We start from the raw sequence: 25,042 nt of genomic DNA, 5'->3' as shown, positions 1-25,042 counted from the left end.
ATCTTAATCTTTTGAGAGCTTTAATATAACCTGAACTACAAAAGTTACGAAAATATTTGTTTTTCCTGGAAGTACTTGTGACCACTTCTAGGGACTTATCCCATAGAATATTTCCTGATCAACAAATATCCATATAATAACTCTTTTTTCCATACAAGTGGCCTTTACAAAATTTAATGGGTAGCTATTCCAAGAAACAGGAGTCATGCCAATTTACTGTAAAAAGTGGTTGACTATTCCAGGACAACAGGATTTGGCTATTCTTTTTGTGGGAATTTGGGTTTAGATTATCAGGACTCTGGAATTAATAAATACTTTTTCAGGATCTCAGATTTTTGAGTCCAATCTATAAACACGTATTGAGTCAGACCAACATCTTCTTCACCTCTTCTAATAACCATGGCCAGTGCTACATGTACATATATATATATATATGTCTTCTTCACCTCTCTTCTAATAACCATGGCCAGTAGCACTGGCCATGGTTATTAGAAGAGAGGTGAAGAAGACAGATCTATATATATAGCAAAAAATTTTAAAGCGAAAGCAAATTTACAGATCTAACATTGTTGGGTTGATGTTTAGACGAGTTGTATATATATTATATATATATATACGAGTCTAAATTGAAAACTACGTTTCTATTATATATATATAATGTCTGATAGGAAGTTCCTTCTTAAACAGATTTTATTGGCTGCAAATAGTGTAGGCACTGTTTTTCCAGCTTTTATTCTTGTGCAGCTGTCTTTACAAAATGTTTTCTTCAGAAATCATTAAAACGTCTTCCCCAATTAACTCGCATAGCTCTATAGACTTATTGACCTTGATCCCATTAGGGAAACATATCCTCATTGATTTTTTTCCAATTGACCTCTCTGGCTGCATCAATGTTTCATCAAGCCAATATTTATAATAACTTCAAAAGCTTTGGTCTTTATTCCTGATCATTGGTTTATATATAGAAACTTTACAATATAGACAATTTTAGTAGTACAATTCAGTATGACGTCCCTTATCACTGAGGTAGTATACACCTGTGTTTGGGGCTGAAGGACACCTCCAATTGCTAGATTTTCTCGCTGTATTGAACACCCATTAGGCATTCAGCTGCTTTCTGCTCTGTGGTCAGGTTGTTGTTTCTTTGACACATTCCCCATTTCCATTCCAAATTTTAAACATTGTATAATGTTACTTTAATGTACCATATGCTCATGAGACTGCAGGCCATGGTCATCAGCTCTTTAAAACAGATTGCATATATATGTATCTGAAAACTCGAGCTCTTTTCCAGATGACCTTTCAAGTTTGGGATCTATGTCTGATAGTACTGTCCTAAATATGTAGCTCATAATTAAGAAAAAAAAATTGACTAATTGTAAAAATAAGAATGTGTGAACACCTGTTAGGTTTTAGGTGTAGAATATAGTTTTACCTGACAAGTAGATGTTTATGATTTTAATTAAAACCTCAATGTTTTAATGAAGGAAGTGAGAACAGTGTTTCCGTTAGAAGAATATTTTTGCCACAGTTTGCTTAGTTTGTTTTAATTGAATTTTCCTTCTGTTTACGTCAAAGTTGATAGAATGAACTTGCACAGACTCCCTAAAGAATATTGGTACATAATGAACAAGTTAATGATTAAAAAGAATATAGTTGGGATACAAACATGAATTTACCTGTAATTATTCAATAAAATGGAACAAACTTCAAATAAATGATTTCCAATAAGTTTATAACTGACTAGCTTCAATTCTGATCTGGATGGTAAACCATTTTATTTAAAGGGCACTCAGGCAAATACCATCCATATTTACAAGGCTGGATGTGTTTGATACACAGTCAAGATGTAGAGTTCATATGTTCTATGTATTTGCATGCATTAAAGTCTGTTTTTTGTATGTTGAGCAAAATAACTTAGAAAATTCAAACAATCTAAACACTTGAAGTTTTCCAGGAATATATAATTGTGACTAATGGTGTCATTACAAGTTTTTTCAATTTAAAGGAAATAATAAAAACAACTCTTTTCTGTCACATAATTCCAATGATCTTGCTATACCCTCACTCTACTAGCATGACTAGTACCTTTCAATCACCTTGTCACCAAGTTCTCTTGCTCATCATATAAATATTTTCATCCCACTTTTCACAGAAACTACTCAATAGACAGATTTACCTCATACTTGGTCAAAAGATCAACAAGTATCAAGTGGTAAAGTGTGAGCACTTTAAGGATTTGTCACATACATGTTCTTATTTCCTGATTACAATTACTCAGGTACAGATAAAATGTACTTGAAATTAGGAGTAGTTGATGCTAAGTGCAGCAACATGCACATTATTGTTATTTTTAAAGTCAGATCAAATGATAAACAAAAATTATAATTGATTGATTGGTGTTGAACACCTGACATCAACACATTTAGGTATTTCATGGCAGCCAATTTTTGTTGGTGGCAGAAACCAGAGTGTTGCAAGAGAACTATCATTAAGATAGTGAAATGTACCACATATTTATAAAATAAATTTTTCTATATATTTGTAAAGTGACAAGTATGTGTTGATTGTTTAGGAAACTTGAGTTCATGATGACATGTAAAATGATGTAGGTGATGGAAGTGTTTCCCACTTATAACATGTATAATTAGGGCACATCATATCATATGGTACTAGTTGTTTATTATTACGAAGGGGAATTTTCTCAGGTTTTCCCTCTATTCTTTCAAACTTCATTGAATTATTACAAACAATTGTTTATGAAACCTTGTATTATAATACACTGCATGTCATTTTGTCTGTGCATCTCTTTGGACATTACAGGGAAATATATTGACCAAAAACTTTATCACAATATAGGATAAAATGATCTGAGTAAAACTCAATGGAAAAATATGTAAAGCTCTAAATTTTCATCACTCTTAAATGGTTGAAAAACTGAAGATTTTTAAAGGCTGTCTATAGTTGCTTACATCCACATCATTTGGAATATGTTGGTTACATTATGTAGTTGTCACAATGGAAAAATATAATTTACCTCCTCATCTTCCTAATGTCGAGCTTTTAATAACAAGTTGGCCTGAGTCTCAAAATGGTTGTCAATGAATTAAAACACTAGATAGATAGATAGATAATTTTATTAACCAATCATGGTGCCCAAAATTTGAGCTATACAATCAAATGAATTACAAAATAAAGCACAGAAAATGATTAGAATGATTAAATAACACTAACTACTTACTCAAAGATCTACCCATACCAAATACTCCAAATCACCAAAACATTAAGATAATTGTGAACATTTTTTGATCAAACTTAACCTCATGTACTTATATTAAGTGACAATTTTGCAGTTTTATAGGATGAGTTTGACAATTCTTTTTTTTTCCTCAAGTTTTTTTCTTAAATGATAGCTATAGTCATGATAGTAGATATTATGTTTTACCATTTAATTTAATACAGGAAAATAAAGATTTTAAATTCTAAGTAGTAATGAGTAAGAAATACAAGTATCAGTGACAAGGGTACCTTAACAACTTAAAATAAAGTACTTTCACTGTGGTATGACTGCATCTGCCATCATCTTTTAGTTAAGTACTTTAATAAATAACGCCTTTAATATGCAAAATTGTTTTGATGTTCATTGGACTTTGTACCCCCTACTGTCACTTCTATATAAACAGGCTATATAAAGTAAGATGAACTTTACAAGGATGGGATGTACAGAGAAACACGGAATGTTTTTAATTATTGTCGTGCTGATTATGGTAATGTTTTTGACTTGTTTATTTCTAATCAATAAACATCATTATACTAAGGCCATTGATAAAAAGTATGTGTTTTACTGAATATATATAACTGGTTCAGCAGTAATAGAAATAGTTCGGTAGATAGGAATTCTTTTTTTGTATTTTTACTTTAAGCAGTGGCTGATCCAGGGGAGGGTTCTTGGGGTTGCACCCCCCTTTTTTTTGGACGATCAATGCATTTGAATGGGTGATATGGTTCACCAATGTGACAAATGCAACTTTATGTGATAGTTTGGCCTTCTACAATGAGTGAAACTTTATAGTTTTATATAAATAAATGTGTATCAATTCTAATGGCCCTGACATATGAAAATGTGAATCAATTCTAATGAACCTAACACATGAAAATGTGAATCAATTCTAATGAACCTGACACATGAAAATGTGAATCAATTCTAATGAACCTGACACATGAAAAAATGAATCAATTGATTATTCTAATAAACCTGACACATGAAAATGTGAATCAATTCTAATTAAAATACCAACAGTCTGATATAATATATGACACCATGTGAAGATATATTTACTTCTATACATATTTTATTGAAATTTGATTTCCTATGGCACACATTTAATTTAGCATCTAAAGAACATTGAAATGTACAATATTCCTTCTATTGTGAACATGATGAAAATAATTGAACAAAATTATAGGATTCCTTATCTTCTCCAAGTAAAATGATTAACATAATCACCGGAATTGTAAATCAAGGATTTATCTTGAAGCTTGTCAAATTGTTCATTTACGTGTCCCGTTCATTTGGACCACCTATTTAATTTTAATATAATGGATTTAATCGATGTTTTAAACTTAAAGAGTAATGAAGACATTGATCTTCTAAGTTTGTCTTTAAAAGCCTTCTGTTGTTAAATAATGGAGGCAGATAAATCACATCAGACAGTGGTACAGTGTGTTACTGTGTTTTTACACTGTTCTTAGATCGCGATCAACTCCTTCTGTGTTTCATGTAAATTATAGATAGAAGGTGTAAAACGTTCATGAACATATGGAAAATTTAGATAAAACACTTCTGTGATCATGTTATTTTTCAATTATAAACTTTTCATGAATGAGATTATAAAGGGGAAATGAGAAATAGGAAGAGGAAGTACTATATATTTACAATCAACCCTCATAATATACATTATAATTTACATGGGAAAGTTTTCATTCACTGACTAAATTACAACTGAGAAGAAAGGTTAAAACCAATCAAACTCATGAAAAAAATCTGACAAAGCACATATTTGAAAACCCATAACAAATAAAATAATTTTCTTTATTGCCATTTTTGTTCATCTCAAAATCAAAGTGAGGCCTTCAACTCACAGTGGAGTCTCACTGGCCACGGCATGTATAATGAAAGTAGCCCCTGGAATTAGTTGCTAGCTGTATGATGATGACATTACTTTGAACATTAAATTGCAGTGATGACTACATCAATTTTAAACATAATACACTTTAATGCATGTTGTTAGCTTAAAGAAATATTTGCCAATTAGAGTTTTGACACATATACATGTAGCCTTACATGTATATCCTTTGCTAGAACATTGTATTTACATTTTATTTCTTTTATATTTTCAGTTTCCTGGTACATCATGGGGCACAGAGAAAAAGACATATATAGATATAGATACTGCACATAATGTAAGATTATAAGGTCATGTGATAGTCATGTGACTTCATTACATCTCATTTTAAAGTACATGTACAACAAATTCCTTTGTAAATTAACTCTTCTCAATTTCTTTAGAAAATAATTAGGTCAGACGTTCAGATGAGTTTTTAAAGCAGAAAAGAAAATGAACTTCTATCATGTTTCACTAAAGTTCATTGGTAATATGTATGATACCAGTATACATTTCTCTTACTAACTGAAAGTTCAGCAACTTTCTTCTTTTACAGTACTTTTTGTGGATTCAGCAGAAGTATGATGTACTTTTAACAATGTTTAATGTTGATTTAAGGTGATTCCCCAAAATTTCTGAAAAATAAATACATGTATGACTTGATCTTGTTAACATGTTTACATAAGGAGAACAGTTTATATCAAAATGTATAAGTCTTTGATAAAAACAACCTAATTTCGACAGATTGAAGTCTTTAACTTACATTTATAAAATCTGACAATATTGTTGAAAATTTAAACATTTCAGTAAAGCTTAAGAACAAGTTTTAATTGTTCAATTATGTTGTGAAAAGGGCAAGAGGTTTACTGCTAGGATTGAAAACCCCACACCTGGGTTTCCTCAACCAAATTTAGCTTCATTCAAAGACTTTCTGTGTTTCCTCAACAAAATATGTAGTATCATTCTATGATAGAACAATCCCCGTTTTCCTGCACCAATTCATATGGAAATAGATGATGAAGCATAATTGTAAAGTTTGCCTTTCAAGTAATTAAAGATAATCTTCAATACTTTTGCAATGATATTTGTCACTAATTGGGAAATACTCTGCCATTTACTTCAGACTCATTCAGAGTGCTTATGGTCAATTTAAGTAAAGCAGGCAAAAAGACGGGGAAACGATTTCCTTTAATTACTGCTGATTTCTTTTGATACAGCATTAAATTGATGATAAAACGAACAATTGAGTAGAACAGTACATTCACATAAGCCTAATCTATTCAGCGATAGAAACGGAAATATTCCCAAAAGGCAAAGTATCGATTTAATCCACGACTCATATCAAGAGATCAGAAGAGGATTAACCATTTAGAAAATATGTTTCATCAGACATAACACAGCCAATTCTACCGATGATGTAAATGTGTTAAGACTCTGTCAATATCATTATCGTCAAACAATTAACGTTTATTTCTGGTGCTCAGGTGGTTACTTAGGATGCCAATAAATTAAGGAGTATCAATATTTTAAAGGTGGAATTTATCTCAGAACTCTCCGCTGCTGTATATTATCTTCCATAACACTTTCCATACCATGTATTTTGTATAGATAGTGTTGTGCACGTCACAGTACATTCTATTGTAATTATACTATTTTAGTTGTAATAGAAAGTAATAGAACATTAAAATACTGATTTAACTTGGAATTTATTAAAAATTTCAAGCCCAAGGAATTATGCAAATTCCATAATGATGATAATTAAAAATAATTCCAAGTTGAAATAATAGCCTGTTGTTTATTTCTGGTGCTCAGGTGGTTGTGTTAAGCATGTTAAGAGATGCCAACAAATTAAGGAGTATGAATATTTTAAAGGTGGAATTTATCTCTGTTGCATATTTTCTTCCATAACTTTTGGCACCATTACAATCAAGATGAAATAGAATCGTGGAGAAATCTATGAAATGTTTTAGAAAAAGGTGACAGAGTTCAAACAATAATCAATTACTTTAACACTGCACAAAGTGCCACTAGTAGCTTTTTCTCTTATTTAATGGATTTTGTACTAAATTCTAAAACCTTTTCTCTTAAATGTTGAAAGTATTGATAAGCCTGTACAAGTGAATTAAGATTTGTTGTATGCCTTAATGCATGTTTATTGAACATAAATAGATTTGATAGGCAATTTAGCAATGTAAGGTTCTAATTTACTTTTAAAACCTGTAACATTGATTGAATCATTAGTTTAAGAATTATCTTCAATTTTGATGTGAATAATTACTGATATGGTAAATGCTGTTTAAACAAAGGTATACATTTATTAACCAAAATATATAGGTCACCATTGGGAGAAGAGAGAATTTACCTTTTGTGGGAGGTTACCTTTTGATTTCAGATTGAAAATATATAGGTATATATGTTACTTATACACCTTCAAGAAAAAGTGTGACCTTAAAATTGGGGCACTTTTGAAGCAGCATTGTTTGTATTTCTTTAGTCAGTTGAACTGTTTCCATTGCATTTTTTCTGACATTATCATTTCATTATGTCCAAAATGTTTATATGCAAATTTTTCATAAAAATAACATGGTTCTGTGTCGAGTCTTATTTTTTGTATCCATTTCTAGAATGTCCAAAATTTCAATGATAATTACTGCATGGTACAGATTCACGAACTTAAGAGTTCAGGAAACTTATTGATACATTTAATTTTCTTGTTAAAAGTAAACCTAAGAGGAAAATCAAACCCAAAACATTTGACAATTTTGTAAGTGCCAATATAGTGACAAATTCAGTGAAGAACAATTCTAAGGCCCTAGAAACTATTCCTAGCGACACCGATCCATATAAGAACTCTTTTTTCGTCAAGAGTATTCTACACTGGAACCAACTGGAAGACCGTATTGTATGCGCAGATACAGTTGAGAGCTCCAAGGCTGCTCTCCAACACCGCCAATAGGTGTCTCTCTCTCCCGTTGAGTAAAAGCCAGAATTGGTAATTGGTATCTTCAACGTATACATACAGATACAGATACAGATTAACAAGTTGATATAATTATATTGTTATTATGTTAATTACGGTTTTAGATACTGTTGTTATTTTATCGTATTCATTATAGTCGTATCTCATCAATACAAGAGAGATTGATCTCCTAATTATGGATCCTGATTAGTGACCTGGTGCAGGCATGTACTTGTATGTAATGACTGCTTAGTCTACAAGATAACATGTATCATAATATATCATGGTTGAAGTTTGGTATGATAATTTGAAGGGTTTACTACTAGGAAAAATTGTGTACAAAAAATGTAAGCTAGTGCATTGTACTACGTTGTTCTGCTCTTGTGCCAAAATACATCGTAGGGTGATGCGGTTGTTGTTGATGTCTTGTGTGTTTTCTTTTAAATTAAGGGAATAATGCAGTCTTCATGATCAACCCCAATTAAACTCTACAGCCCTTAAACCATAGAATTTCTTGGAAAAGAGAACTCACAAGCTATAATTATATTAGACTATTTTTTCTGTTGTAAGTCCAAAACTAAACATTCCTGTGAAGATTAATAAAATAGAAGTTACTGTTTTGAAAAGCAGAACGTTTTGTGGGTAGTTATAATATTGCCAGACCAGGCCATATGGCCATGATCGATTTGTTTTTGTTCTTATTGCATTCAATCCTTTTTAATTTGAACCAATAATAAATTTTGTGATTACAGGACTTTTTAGAAGATTCAGGCAGTGGTCATGAAAGTACAACAAAAGATGACACCACAGACGATGAAGATCTGATAGACTTTGGGTCAGGGTCTGGAGATGGATCTGGTGTGGGAAAGAGTAAGTACTGTACACCATAAAATAATCTGATAGACTTTGGGTCAGGGTCTGGAGATGGATCTGGTGTGGGAAAGAGTAAGTACTGTACACAATAAAATAATCTGATAGACTTTGGGTCAGGGTCTGGAGATGGATCTGGTGTGGGAAAGAGTAAGTACTGTACACAATAAAATAATCTGATAGACTTTGGGTCAGGGTCTGGAGATGGATCTGGTGTGGGAAAGAGTAAGTACTGTACACAATAAAATAATCTGATAGACTTTGGGTCAGGGTCTGGAGATGGATCTGGTGTGGGAAAGAGTAAGTACTGTACACAATAAAATAATCTGATAGACTTTGGGTCAGGGTCTGGAGATGGATCTGGTGTGGGAAAGAGTAAGTACTGTACACAATAAAATAATCTGATAGACTTTGGGTCAGGGTCTGGAGATGGATCTGGTGTGGGAAAGAGTAAGTACTGTACATAATAAAATAATCTGATAGACTTTGGGTCAGGGTCTGGAGATGGATCTGGTGTGGGAAAGAGTAAGTACTGTACACAATAAAATAATCTGATAGACTTTGGGTCAGGGTCTGGAGATGGATCTGGTGTGGGAAAGAGTAAGTACTGTACACAATAAAATAATCTGATAGACTTTGGGTCAGGGTCTGGAGATGGATCTGGTGTGGGAAAGAGTAAGTACTGTACACCATAAAATAATCTGATAGACTTTGGGTCAGGGTCTGGAGATGGATCTGGTGTGGGAAAGAGTAAGTACTGTACACAATGAAATAATCTGATAGACTTTGGGTCAGGGTCTGGAGATGGATCTGGTGTGGGAAAGAGTAAGTACTGTACACAATAAAATAATCTGATAGACTTTGGGTCAGGGTCTGGAGATGGATCTGGTGTGGGAAAGAGTAAGTACTGTACATAATAAAATAATCTGATAGACTTTGGGTCAGGGTCTGGAGATGGATCTGGTGTGGGAAAGAGTAAGTACTGTACACAATAAAATAATCTGATAGACTTTGGGTCAGGGTCTGGAGATGGATCTGGTGTGGGAAAGAGTAAGTACTGTACACAATAAAATAATCTGATAGACTTTGGGTCAGGGTCTGGAGATGGATCTGGTGTGGGAAAGAGTAAGTACTGTACACAATAAAATAATCTGATAGACTTTGGGTCAGGGTCTGGAGATGGATCTGGTGTGGGAAAGAGTAAGTACTGTACACAATAAAATAATCTGATAGACTTTGGGTCAGGGTCTGGAGATGGATCTGGTGTGGGAAAGAGTAAGTACTGTACACCATAAAATAATCTGATAGACTTTGGGTCAGGGTCTGGAGATGGATCTGGTGTGGGAAAGAGTAAGTACTGTACACCATAAAATAATCTGATAGACTTTGGGTCAGGGTCTGGAGATGGATCTGGTGTGGGAAAGAGTAAGTACTGTACACAATAAAATAATCTGATAGACTTTGGGTCAGGGTCTGGAGATGGATCTGGTGTGGGAAAGAGTAAGTACTGTACACAATAAAATAATCTGATAGACTTTGGGTCAGGGTCTGGAGATGGATCTGGTGTGGGAAAGAGTAAGTACTGTACACAATAAAATAATCTGATAGACTTTGGGTCAGGGTCTGGAGATGGATCTGGTGTGGGAAAGAGTAAGTACTGTACACAATAAAATAATCTGATAGACTTTGGGTCAGGGTCTGGAGATGGATCTGGTGTGGGAAAGAGTAAGTACTGTACACAATAAAATAATCTGATAGACTTTGGGTCAGGGTCTGGAGATGGATCTGGTGTGGGAAAGAGTAAGTACTGTACACAATAAAATAATCTGATAGACTTTGGGTCAGGGTCTGGAGATGGATCTGGTGTGGGAAAGAGTAAGTACTGTACACAATAAAATAATCTGATAGACTTTGGGTCAGGGTCTGGAGATGGATCTGGTGTGGGAAAGAGTAAGTACTGTACACAATAAAATAATCTGATAGACTTTGGGTCAGGGTCTGGAGATGGATCTGGTGTGGGAAAGAGTAAGTACTGTACACAATAAAATAATCTGATAGACTTTGGGTCAGGGTCTGGAGATGGATCTGGTGTGGGAAAGAGTAAGTACTGTACATAATAAAATAATCTGATAGACTTTGGGTCAGGGTCTGGAGATGGATCTGGTGTGGGAAAGAGTAAGTACTGTACACAATAAAATAATCTGATAGACTTTGGGTCAGGGTCTGGAGATGGATCTGGTGTGGGAAAGAGTAAGTACTGTACACAATAAAATAATCTGATAGACTTTGGGTCAGGGTCTGGAGATGGATCTGGTGTGGGAAAGAGTAAGTACTGTACACAATAAAATAATCTGATAGACTTTGGGTCAGGGTCTGGAGATGGATCTGGTGTGGGAAAGAGTAAGTACTGTACACAATAAAATAATCTGATAGACTTTGGGTCAGGGTCTGGAGATGGGTCTGGTGTGGGAAAGAGTAAGTTTAGTACACCATAAAATAATCTGATAGACTTTGGGTCAGGGTCTGGAGATGGGTCTGGTGTGGGAAAGAGTAAGTTTAGTACACCATAAAATAATCAGATAGACTTTGGGTCAGGGTTTGGAGATGGGTCTGGTGTGGGAAAGAGTAAGTTTAGTACACCATAAAATAATCTGATAGACTTTGGGTCAGGGTCTGGAGATGGATCTGGTGTGGGAAAGAGTAAGTACTGTACACAATAAAATAATCTGATAGACTTTGGGTCAGGGTCTGGAGATGGATCTGGTGTGGGAAAGAGTAAGTACTGTACACAATAAAATAATCTGATAGACTTTGGGTCAGGGTCTGGAGATGGATCTGGTGTGGGAAAGAGTAAGTACTGTACACAATAAAATAATCTGATAGACTTTGGGTCAGGGTCTGGAGATGGATCTGGTGTGGGAAAGAGTAAGTACTGTACACAATAAAATAATCTGATAGACTTTGGGTCAGGGTCTGGAGATGGATCTGGTGTGGGAAAGAGTAAGTACTGTACACAATAAAATAATCTGATAGACTTTGGGTCAGGGTCTGGAGATGGATCTGGTGTGGGAAAGAGTAAGTACTGTACACAATAAAATAATCTGATAGACTTTGGGTCAGGGTCTGGAGATGGATCTGGTGTGGGAAAGAGTAAGTACTGTACACAATAAAATAATCTGATAGACTTTGGGTCAGGGTCTGGAGATGGATCTGGTGTGGGAAAGAGTAAGTACTGTACACAATAAAATAATCTGATAGACTTTGGGTCAGGGTCTGGAGATGGATCTGGTGTGGGAAAGAGTAAGTACTGTACACAATAAAATAATCTGATAGACTTTGGGTCAGGGTCTGGAGATGGATCTGGTGTGGGAAAGAGTAAGTACTGTACACAATAAAATAATCTGATAGACTTTGGGTCAGGGTCTGGAGATGGGTCTGGTGTGGGAAAGAGTAAGTTTAGTACACCATAAAATAATCTGATAGACTTTGGGTCAGGGTCTGGAGATGGGTCTGGTGTGGGAAAGAGTAAGTTTAGTACACCATAAAATAATCAGATAGACTTTGGGTCAGGGTTTGGAGATGGGTCTGGTGTGGGAAAGAGTAAGTTTAGTACACCATAAAATAATCTGATAGACTTTGGGTCAGGGTCTGGAGATGGATCTGGTGTGGGAAAGAGTAAGTTTAGTACACCATAAAATGTGTGTGCTTTTAGGGGGGTTCTAATCTGTGGCAGAGTAAAAATTTTTTGAGGTCTTCCCTAACCTTGGGCAGTGTTGTAACATATACATCAAACTATGGAAATTAGTTGAAAGTTCACTTAAATCATGAGTTTGGATGTATGGCAATGTATGGGGAGAGGTTTAAGATTGTTGGAGTAAGCCTTTTCATATATAGATGGATTTTATGTGTAACAAAGTATCTATAAATATACACTTAAAATATGTGTGTTTGGGTGGAGTTGTCAAGATGTGTTGAAATCTGAAGAATCTTCAAGAGATGGATCTAGTGTTTCACAAAGTACATATAGTTACACTTACATAGGGGAGTGGTCAGTTAACTGTAAAATCTTTAAATGTTTTTTTTTTTTTGAAAATATATACAGCTACATACACCAGCAGCTCTGTTAATCTATGGCCTTTATTTGTTCCCTTCCTTTGTCTAAGTCCAGGTCATGATCAGGGAAATGCATACATACACGGGAAAAATGAATTTTCACAAAAGAGAACAATTTTAAGAGATCTATTTAATGTGTATCATAAGTGTTTATACTGTTAAGTTATAAATCTTTTAATATTTAAATTCTTGTTTATTGTTTTCATTTGTAGTCGCTGACCATTAAAACTTTAAACTTTGACGTCAAAATCTGACCATTAAAACTTTAAACCCTCATTGTACATCTAAATTGATAAAGTTACTACCCTAAAACATATATCCTTACAGCAACAACAGCGTGTTTTTATATCAAAATAAATAAAAATTCTTGTCCTCAATTGTAAAGAATTCATTTGAACCGTGACAAGTTTATTCATCCAAGTATTTCGGGATTAAAACTTTCAATTCAATATTACTACGACTTTAAATAAAGATAAAGTTGGCTGCTCAATTTTAACTGTATAATCCCTGATCTAAGTGTACTTGTGTGGTGGGGGCGATTTTCATTCAAAACCATTGAATTAAGAAGAAATGAATTTTATATTTGAAACTTTTTTGTGTTAGATTTTGATTCATTTATGTTGTGGCTGTTTTGTATTATTTTGATTGGTTAGTGATTCTTTATGCCATATTAGGGCAAAATCCTAAATTGTTATAGTGTCAATTATTTAAAAAAACGAAAAAGAATGTGCACTAGCGATCAAATAAAAATAGTCTGTAAGGTACTACAATTAGTTATGAGGTGGGTTAAAACTTATTATTAAAGTGTCGGGTTATTAAGTTTTAATTTCTTAAGACATGTATATTAATAATTTATGTTTTTGGATGAACAAAGAAGTAAACAAAATTTGACTGACTTTAATGGAGTTTTGTTAAGTGCATTTACAAGGCTATACTCACAGCTAAATACACGGTATAAACTATAAAGACATGAAATTAAGATTATATAACATATTAAAGTAATTATCATGACTCTTAAGCCCACACAACCAATAATCTTGTACACGCTTATAATTATAAATTACACCAAAGTAGGAATAATTCTTAAAAAATAGTGTATAATTGTGCTCATTCAGACTGCATCATGTATGACACTTCCACACAATCATCATGCAACACGCCATAATCGATTTTAAATGCTATACAAAAGCCATGGACTAAATTGTATTTTAATGGACCTATATAGGTTGTACAAGGACATGTATATTCAGATAATATAGTTATATAAAGATCGTAAATATCAGGAAACTGTCAATCACGGTAAATTACCAGCAATCAGATTCACCTTAGATCACATGTACAGCTCATCACACAACAAGAGCAAGGTTTAATTTGAACAAAATTAGCTTAAATGTACTGTACAATATTACGTACATGGGGGGAATATATACTTGCCTGCCCATGCCGCTAAACTTATATTTGCTTGAGAGCAACAAAAACATATCCATTGCCATGGCACATTTTATTTAGAAGAGACGGATTACATATGACCATACATATACATACATAACAATTAAAAGTCTAAAAATTGTGCACAGTTCAATAATATTGCTTATATTGCTGCTCTATAAATTAAGGTTAAATTGAAAGAAGTTATTTTGTGCATTTTTTATTGCAATTTTTGAAGAATAAACAAAAATACTTCATACAGATATGTGTATCATATATCAGATTGTGACTTTTTATTATTGTGATACGTTAAGTATCTCTTTATTTCATTTTCTAAGTATCTGTTTATTTCATTTTCACCAAACTTCTAAAGATCGGTTCATTTCTGATAGTGGAAGTTTTTTACAACCTTGTCTGGAGCTATACATTTCTAATTGTTAAGGACAAGCTTAAAAAGTATATTAGTGTACAGTCCTTGGTCTGACAGGTTAATTGCTTTGAAGGCTGAGAGAGAATCATTAAGAAAAGAGGGTGGTAAAGGGGGGGTTCTTGCACGAAAAAAAACATAGAAATAAGACATAATTTCACGTTGAACGTGAAATAATTTCTGTTATGAACGTTGCACGAAAAATAAATACTTTTATTTGTACCTTTGGTGACTGAGTCACTGTCTTCTTCTATATATGAACTCTTTGTTTTACTTGATATTCCCGATTTAGTATACACATTTATACTATAATTGGTTAACGGCTTTTAAAAAAGTATTTCTTGACTATCCCTGCCAAGTGTTTGAATTTTATTTGAAAAATACCGAGCACGCAAAATAAGACTTTGAAAATCACAATGCACGTAAAATTAAATAAGCAGAACACGTTGAACGAGGCACCCGTCTTGCACGACTGAACGTCAAATAAAAAAGTAAAAACATGTTGAACGTGAAATAAAAAACAGCGATCACGTTGCACGAAAATAACCCTTTACCACCCTCAGAAAACATAAGTCTCTAGAGAGTGCTAATCTATGGTATGACTGAAAACCATCAGAGTAAAACCAATATCATCCCAGAAAAAATCCACAGAAAACATTAATTACATAAAACACACATTTATACTTATCATGTGACAAACTTTCTACCATTATAGAGTAACCTTGGTTGTACAAAAAATTAAATTACCCATAATCCTCCTTATTTTTAAATACTAGTATCCACAGAAAACATTAATTACATAAAACACACATTTATCCTTATCATGTAATTACTTACTACCATTATAGTGTTAGAATGAGAAGTCGGAGGGAGTACCAATGATAGATATTTTATGGATAAGTCGAGTTTATTTTTATTTTATTGTAATTTTATGATACATTTTGGAGACTAGTATGTTGATGTGAAGAATAGAGAATTTTGCATTAAGCAATTTGCCACTTCAGACTTTGAAAAGAATTTTGAGAGATATTTTCTGAAGCGTTACAATTACATGTAGGCTTACAATTTGTTAACAAGGTGCTAATTATTAGATGCTAAACCACAGGTGTTAATAGATATATTTGAATTAGTGGTTTACTTGAACCCATAAAACCCACAAAAAATTGGTATACCAGAATAATAATGAATACACAGTATATATTTTTTGTGTGCATTGATATGTTTTGATTTGACTTCCAAAAAACAAGTTGATCAATTTAATCAAGATGGCGGTTAAAATGATACCTCACTATGTCTAATAAATGCACTTTGTTTCCATTGTAAATTATCTATAAATAAAATCTTTTTTTTATTTTAGTCGATCTTATCACAACAAAAGCTCCAACAACAATTAAGATGACAGCCTGTCAACAGCTACGATCATCAACAAAAACTTTCTCTTCTGATTTCTATATTCCTGAATGTACGATAACTGGTGAATATGAAAAACGGCAGTGTGAAGGGAAAGTTGGGTCTAAAAAATGTTGGTGTGTGGATTCTAAGGGAAGAGAAATACCAGGCTCACAAATGACAGAACCAGAGGTCCCAGATTGTCATGAAGGTAGGGGGACACAAAGTATTATTTATGTACATATAGAAATAAGAAGATGTAGTATGAGTGCCAATGAGACAACTGTCCATCCAAGTCACAATTTATAAAAGTAAACCATTATAGGTCAAAGTATAGCCTTCAACACGGAGCCTTGACTCACACTGAACAGCAAGCTATAAAGGGCCCCAAAAATTACTAGTGTAAAACCATTCAAACAGGAAAATGCATACATACCAAGTAAAATTGAGAACTCATCATTCTCATTATGTGGGTTTTTTTTTCTTTCTCTAATATGAAAAAAAAATTCAAGAAAGGTAGACCTTTTACACATATCATATAATTGCCTTCATCTAACTGTCAATGAAACCATTAGAGAAATTATTTCCAATTCTTGCAATTTGACATGTTTTAACAAATGAATAGTTATAAAGCCAAGAAATAGCCAATGGTTAAAATACACAAAAGTTTTTCATCTCATGGATTAGTTTATTGCTCTTTAACAAATTTAGGATCTCATGAATTTGTTTTATTACTTTGTACAAAATTTAAGAAATTATTACAAATTATTTTCCTTCTTTTCCAGGAAAAAATTTGAAACCTTGTGTTTTCGAACTATTAAAGACGAGTAGTGGATTATTAGGAGCACGACAAGCACGCTGTACATTTAACGGGGAATATGAAAAGGTTCAGTGTCATGTTAGAGAATGTTGGTGTGTTGACAAAAATGGAATTGAAAGAATGGGAACACGAGTATCCATGACAACCTGGCAGAAATCTCTTGCTTGTGAAGGTATTATTTATTTATTATTATAAGAAAGAATATTTCCTACATTGGTACTTCTTGGTTGAGTATACTTTGGACCACATTGATTTTAGATTTAGGGTGTTTTAAAACCATTTTTAAGCACTGCTTTTTGGCTACTTTGTGGCAGCCAGTTTATATTAGTGGAGGAAGCCTGAGTGGCTGGAGAAGACCACTGACCTTCGTTAGGAAAACTTACAATCCTAGTCAATTAAGAATGGAGCTGTCCTTACACAATAATGTTTTCTAGTTCAGCAGAAATGGATGTCACACTTTACTTTGAAAAATTAAATTTTGAACCAAAATAAAAAAAATACAGCAAGATATGTATGCATATTGTATAATCATTACAACAGTATATTATTGCTTTTGTTTAAGATTTCATTCAACAAATTTCAAGTGTCTAAGTCAGGTTCACACCACAAACTAATTTAAGAAATGACACATTATCACTGTAACTGATTAACAATTATGTGTCATCCATGCTCTAGATTATATGCAATTTTAAATATTCTACAATTCAGAAAGAAAACAAAATGTTGTTTGTATTCCATTATATACATCTGAAATATTTATTGTGTTTAGTGTCAATTTTAAAGGATAGTAAATTTTGTTTAGACCAAACAGATAGATTTTACTATTTTCTTGCAAATTCTTTATATGTTAAAGATTTTTAACAATGATTATATAATTTCTATTTTTAGAAACAATAAAGGGAACAATGGCTCCCCCATTACTGGAAATGACAAAGGCCCCAGAGACACCCTTCCCATATAATCCAGAAACTACCAAAAAAGTCATTGATGATAAACCAATATACAATCATGGTGACAAAAGTGACGAAACAGTAAGTCAAAGCATAACACCTTGATCATTCTTACCATTGGTTATAAAAAAAAGTAAAATCACAAAAACACTGAACTCCGAGGAAAATTCAAAATGGAAAGTCCTTAATCAAATGGCAAAATCAAAAGCTCAAACACATCAAACATATGGACAAGAACTGTCATATTCCTGATTTGGTACAGACATTTTCTCCTGTGTAGAAATCATGGATTGAACCTGGTTTTATAGCTAGCTGAACCTCTCACTTGTATGACAGTCACATCAAATTCCATTATATTGACAACAATGCCTGAACTAAACAAACCAACATTATAGGTTAAAAATCAAAAATACAGCAGTCAACATCATGTTATAATTTTAATCACTAAAAAAACATACAAATATGTAACAAAGAAGCACAAAATGGCATATAGACCAAGCATATTAGCAAAAATAATGCAAATTCAAATTCAATTAAACATTCTCAAAACACATTTTATACCCAAAAAAAGGAAATTTGATGAGTTTTATTTATCTGATTCTACTTCTATGTCTAGCAATTAGGAAATTAGAATTACTTTTTCTTCAGAATAATTTAAATTGGTTTTTTTTTTTTTCTCTCACAATTTCTGTTTTGCACTTATTATAGTTTTGTATTGTAAGCTCATAAATTGTTTTTATAAATGATAACAAAAAATAATTTCCAATTTGAAATCTTAATTAACTTGTAATAATTTGTTTACCCTCTTTTTCTCCAGGATACTGATGACAGAACACCAACTTCTGTTGATGTCAATATTGGAGGTAAGTCGCATATATTATGAAATTTGTATCTGTGGTTTGCAGGTCAGGGGTTCAAATAAATGGGTCAGATGTCAAGGACCTAACTTTTCTGGATGAAGTCTTTGAATTTTTATATAGCAGAGGTCAAGGACCTTCCATTCATTACATTGATGCTTTGACATTTAACTTTCTTATAGATGACCTTTGACTTAAAATTCAAATGGTTATAACCTTTCATCATTTCAAGCAAGGTGAACCCATGCATGAGGAAGAATCATTACACAAAAAGTATATTGTTGGATTGTTTATCCTTCTAAAATTCCATAGTTGTCCACCTCAAAAACTGGCAGAAGAATTATCTCAAGTATGGTTGAAAAATCGCAGTGACTTTAAAACAAATAGATAGAAATGACTTCAGAAATTAGATAACAACTTTCAGACATAAAATACCTATACATAGAGGAAATCGTTGTAAGGAAGGTTTCATTTGGATTGAAATAAGATCTCTGTTATGTTTCCTTATTTTACCCTAATTTTCAGTGCTGTTGAATTATGGTTGGGCAGATGAATCATTTATATACCACAATCCTTTTGTCAAATTTCTGGTGAGTTAGTACGCTATATAAATGACTTTTCCAGACACCAATATTGTTGATATCTTTTACAGGTGGTAAATTTGATACTGAATCTGAGGACAACACTAATATTGATAAATCAGAAAATATAAGGCCAGATAGACCAGAGGCTCAAAAAACTACATTTTTACAGATTATGGCTAGTCCAGGAATATTAGCAGGTATGTGTGAACTTGTAACAAAAATGATAATAGATACCTGCCTTTCTGCAAACATGCTTGAAAAAAATTTGGTAGTTAAGCAAATTTTTTTATGCCCCACCACTTTAACTTGGTGAAGGGGGCATTTAATGTTACCTTTTTCAGTCTGTCAGTATGTATACATGTCCCTAATTTGGTTTCTGTTCTCTAACTTTAAGTTTGTCTCAAACTAATGTTATAAAACTTAAACATAATGTATATAACCACAAAACACTGATCAAGTTTTGAATTTCAGTAGCAACACTTTTACCGTTCTATAATTACAAATTTTACGTTACTGTTTTCATACTTAAGTTTGCCTCAACCAAATGTTATGAAACTTGTACACAGTGTGTATTACCATAAACATGATAAAACACAGATCAAGTTTGAAAGTGTCGTCACTTTTATTGTTCTAAAAAAGTGGGGACATCATCTGGGTTTGGTCAATTTATGATTTAATAGTTGCTAATAATGTTATAATGGATAGGCTCTGCTTTGCCAGTAAAACTGCATTGACAGCCATCAAATCACTGACGGTGGCAATTCTTCAAACACATTACTGATATTCATGAAGTCTAATCAACACTGAAATTTCCATTCTCTTATGAGTATTCATGATTTGTATTCCAGCTGTGATTGGTGGATCAGTGGTAGGATTATTATGTGCCATCTTACTGGTCATGTTCATAATCTACAGAATGAGAAAGAAGGACGAAGGAAGCTATCCATTGGAAGAACAAAGATACACAAACTATTCATATATGAAGGCTCCTGAGAAGGAATTTTATGCATAAACTGTACACACTCAACTTGGTGCACTTAAAAACAATATGTTCTAAATATAGATCTGTTTTACGGGAAAGGGGACGTAATTCGTATAAAGGGGAAAATGTTGCTAATGTGATCATTTGAGCTTTAAATAGTTTGAATTTAAAACTGAGTTTACATACTAACAAAGAGAAAATTAGTGTTTAAAACTAATGTAATATTTATATTGGTACATTGTATATTCAGATGATGTAGCTATGTGTACTAATATTAAATATATCTTCTGTTTTTTTTCGATACATATAAATGTATGTTATTCATTCTACAGTATTTCGTTACTCAAAAAAGTGAAGTTGCTTTTTTTTATGCAGCATAACAACTTTATTAAACAAACTGTATGTTGATGTAGAATGAATAGTGGATATAATTTTACAAGATTTCACATGTAGTAGTTAATCAAATCAAATCAACAGTTGCACTCCATAAAATGTTGTAAGTAAGGGTTGAATTATAGGTCCTTTAATATTTTCAATATATATTAATGATATGATATGTTTTGTAATGCCATTTTATTTGGTCACAATGTGTGTAGTAGTTTCAGGAGTAGGAACTATAATAACTATCAGGGAGATTCATCAGAAAGAAAGATAAACCTTTATTTCATTCTAGATATGCTGTAAAGATATGCATGGACGTGCTAGTGATAATACCCATATTAGATATATGTGTGATTTTAGTAGATTGGAAATACACAAGATTGAACAAAGGGAAAAGTTTTAGAAAAAATTATGGAAAATGACGCCTTCATCAAACCATGATGAAAGCTCAAGAAAAAAAGTGATTTTTTTTAGAAAGACAATTTTTGTGTATCTCAATAGAAAAACAATTTTTACTTGAAAATTTTTGTAAATATGTAACAAGAGAGTAAGATTTTTAAATTGTATTTGTTTTAGTTTTATATTTATATGTTTTTTCATCATGTAGACATTGAAAATGTACAATATTGATCATGTATGTCATTGTATGTAATGTATTATTGGAAAATTGAAATTCAATGCAATGAATCAACCAGCTACTTTAAACTTTTAAATTTTACAAAAAAAATTCCAGAAAAGCAAATGTCTTTAAAAATTAAAATTCTGTCTTTGAAAAAACTCAGACCTCTTACATCAAATCAGCTTATGAGGAACAGAAGACAAGATAGCTATATATTGAAACAGTTTAACCATCATGATGGCAAAATAGCTTTAATGTGTGAAAATATGCAATGAATTTCAATTTTTTATATTGTTATTATAATGTATGAATAACATAGGAATCCCTATTTCCTCTGTCAAGGTGGTAACGGTTTAAACAAAAAATTCATGAACAAAAATTTATAGCTTTTAGAATTTTTTTTACAAACTCCTTTTACAAAACAATTGAATTTTACACAAATGTTGATATATTTTACAAGACGACTTTTTAAGTTAAAAAATGATGTTTTAATTTGGTTGTAAAAGTATGCAATGTGGTTTGTATCTTTAAAACATTTTTTGTGGTTTAAGGTTGTACCAAATTAGTTATATTTTTATTGAGTATTTTTTAAAATGAATGAAATTTTTACCATCATTGTTTCTTTTTAGACACACTTATTTGTTTAACTTTGATGTAATATTATACAAGCATACAAAAAAAACCATAAGAATATGTATTTTAACAATTGTAGAATAAAATTTTAACTTGTTTTCTTTTTTTTCATTTTTAGCAACATTCCAAAAAAGAAAACATTTAATTTGATTCATTTATTTTCGTTTGGATACAAAGTAAAAATACAATATAAATAGCAGACTATCTAAACAATCTTTATTCAGAAAAGTCGAAAGAATTCTTAAAGATTTTTTTAATGCACTTAATGTATTTTTTATAAGTTACTTTGTGCCTGCTTTAAAATAATCTCAGCTGTGATACTTTGAAGATGTGAAAGATCACAAGAATCTTGAAATTCTAAAATTCATTTATCAATATAATTTTTTCTCCAGATAAAAAAATACTTCATGATATCACTTATAAATAACATAGGTGATAATTATTTGTCATACAGCAATAAATATTTGATGTACATGTGGTTGCTGTATGAACTTTGAACTTCCTTTGAGGTAAACCACAGGATTTTAATCTGCTTGTTAGTCATATATAGACAATTATGTCACTTTATGAATATCTGTAAAAAAAAATCTCTCTTTTCTTCTTTACCTTAAAGATCTTAGGGGTTCAAATGAATACAGAATTATCAAAATTTTCAGAAAAAGACTTAGAAGAGTTCTGAAATGAAGCAAAACAAACTAAATCGTTGTTTTTATTTGTGATTTGACACAAGTTTTTATGATAGTGCTTAAAATATTTGATACAAACATAGAATGTACCCATAGTTAGATCTATTTATAGAACAGGGAAGTAATATTGTAATTTCGTTTGATTTATATGTTGACAGTTTTTCACTTGTATCAGAACAATAGTGAAGAATAGAAAGGACCAGATTATATTTATTTCTTGTAGAAGAGAAAATTTCAGTTGTTTATCATTTTGTACTTTGATATAGTAACCTTTTGTCAGACAATTGACACTCATAACTTTTTGGAATCTAGATTGCAACAAATTGATATATAATACTTGTGTTAAACAAAATTTTTGCTATAATAACGAAATCTTAAAAACAAAAAATCTTGAAAAATCTGAAAAATGTCAACATATAAATAATTTTAATTAGGGCAAATAATTTTTATGTATTGTTGTTTTAATTCTGCTATATTTTACCAAATGAACCATTGTTTAATAATATTTCAAAAAGAGTAAACTTAAAAGATTTGTATGTATATATATTGATAATCCCACCGAAAATTATTGGAGATATTTTTTCCTATAACCACAACATATCCTGTACATGAAAATGATAATATGATTTACAAAAGAGAAGAAAAATTAACAGCTTATCTAAAGACATCAAGGAATAGACTTTCAAAACAATAAAAAAAAAAATCCTCAAATAATAATTTTTGATGACCTATAATATTTTTTGAGCCTGTAATTTTGAAGAAGATTTTTTCAAGGAATACATAGGATTATAGGGAAATATATCTTCCAATAATCATGTCTTGTTTTTTAAAAGATGAACAAAAGCAGCATTTTTTTAACAGTTGGGTGGTTTTATAATTTCATTTCACACATCAACCATAATTGTTTTTAGTGAAAAACCTTATGAAAAATGTGAGTTATAAATACAAATTTTCTAAATACCAATATTTTATTTTGTGATATTATTTGTGTTGTTGAGTTACTTTTAGAACAAAGACAAAAACCTTCTATAAGGTTACCATAACTTTCCATAGAAAATCAGGTCCAACGAAGGTCAACATGGTCCAAGGTCAAAGTTGGTGTTTTTTATAAGTCTGACAGTCACAATTAATTTCCAGGACTTATGTCTTTTCAGTAAAATAACTTAAAATATGCTGTTTAAATAATAATAGAACACCAGTTTAGCTTGTCTCCATATGAGCCTCCTTTAATTAGGAGCACCACCATGAGTTATGGCGTATAAATATACTAATGTTTCTGTAAAAAAAAAAATGTTTACCAACAATGTAGTTTTCTATGATACTTATTTTTACTATGATGTCACATTTCTACATTAATGCATAAACTTAAAATATCTACTTAAATTTGCAATTTCCTTTAAGTAAAAATCTACTCCTACTTTATCGGTTAATGCTTTTAAAAAAAATTACAATTAGTGAAGACTTGTCACTAAAACCATTTTACTTAAAAATAAAGAGTTATAAGCAAGACATTTGAAATATTTACCAAAATTTGCAGTGTATAAATTATAGCATTATAATCTACCTCTTACCAATTGAGAATAACTATGTTGATCTTCAAACTTCATCTGTTCTGACGACCATTCTGTTCTTCCAAATATAGTTACCTCATTTTCATAAACTGTACATAAATAACATGAAATAAATGTCTTATTTTCAATTATGGCTTCTGTTTTACTTATATGGATATTTCAGGATGATACAAAAATAAGGAGATGTGGTATGATTGCCAATGAGACAACAATCCACAAAAGTTCAAATAAAGAGCATGTTAGCAATTATAGGCCACTGTAAGGCCTTTAACAATGAGAAAAACCCATACCTTACACAGTCAGCTATGAAGGGCTCCAACATGAAATAAAATATGAAACCATTCAATTGGAAAAAACTAACAATCTTATATATAACAAAACAATTTGAGGAAAACAAATATGACAGACATGAACCATTGGACTACAGACTCCTGACTTGGGACAGACACACACAGATGTCTGCATAGAAGGAGGCACTTATCCTGCTAACTTGCTTGGTCTTGCTCTATTTGGAGTTTATGCAATAAACTACATTAGTATTTTCATATTACTGACTTTTGACTCTGGATTATATAATTTGTCGACTGGTTACTTTGGACAGAGAATGC

The 25,042-nt window shown here is 31.9% G+C and overlaps 1 protein-coding gene across 1 annotated transcript in view; it reads left to right on the top strand.

Annotated features, from left to right (window-relative positions):
• The window catches only part of LOC143055345 (uncharacterized), a 42,052-nt gene extending 17,490 nt beyond the window's left edge, over positions 1 to 24,562 (top strand). Inside the window, exons 2-9 of the mRNA XM_076228475.1 lie at positions 5,401 to 5,463; positions 8,877 to 8,994; positions 16,320 to 16,562; positions 17,137 to 17,343; positions 18,060 to 18,202; positions 18,939 to 18,984; positions 19,631 to 19,759; positions 20,411 to 24,562. Coding sequence (XP_076084590.1) covers positions 5,401 to 5,463; positions 8,877 to 8,994; positions 16,320 to 16,562; positions 17,137 to 17,343; positions 18,060 to 18,202; positions 18,939 to 18,984; positions 19,631 to 19,759; positions 20,411 to 20,574 — 1,113 coding nt within the window. The 3' untranslated portion in view covers positions 20,575 to 24,562. The remainder of the gene's footprint in view (positions 1 to 5,400; positions 5,464 to 8,876; positions 8,995 to 16,319; positions 16,563 to 17,136; positions 17,344 to 18,059; positions 18,203 to 18,938; positions 18,985 to 19,630; positions 19,760 to 20,410) is intronic.
• The last annotated feature ends 480 nt before the right edge of the window (positions 24,563 to 25,042 follow it).

This window comes from Mytilus galloprovincialis, chromosome 12 (assembly GCF_965363235.1).
Source record: "Mytilus galloprovincialis chromosome 12, xbMytGall1.hap1.1, whole genome shotgun sequence".
Taxonomy (NCBI): Eukaryota; Metazoa; Mollusca; class Bivalvia; order Mytilida; family Mytilidae; genus Mytilus; species Mytilus galloprovincialis.
Note: the sequence above shows the minus strand (reverse complement) of the source record. Positions and strands in the feature narration are given on the sequence as shown.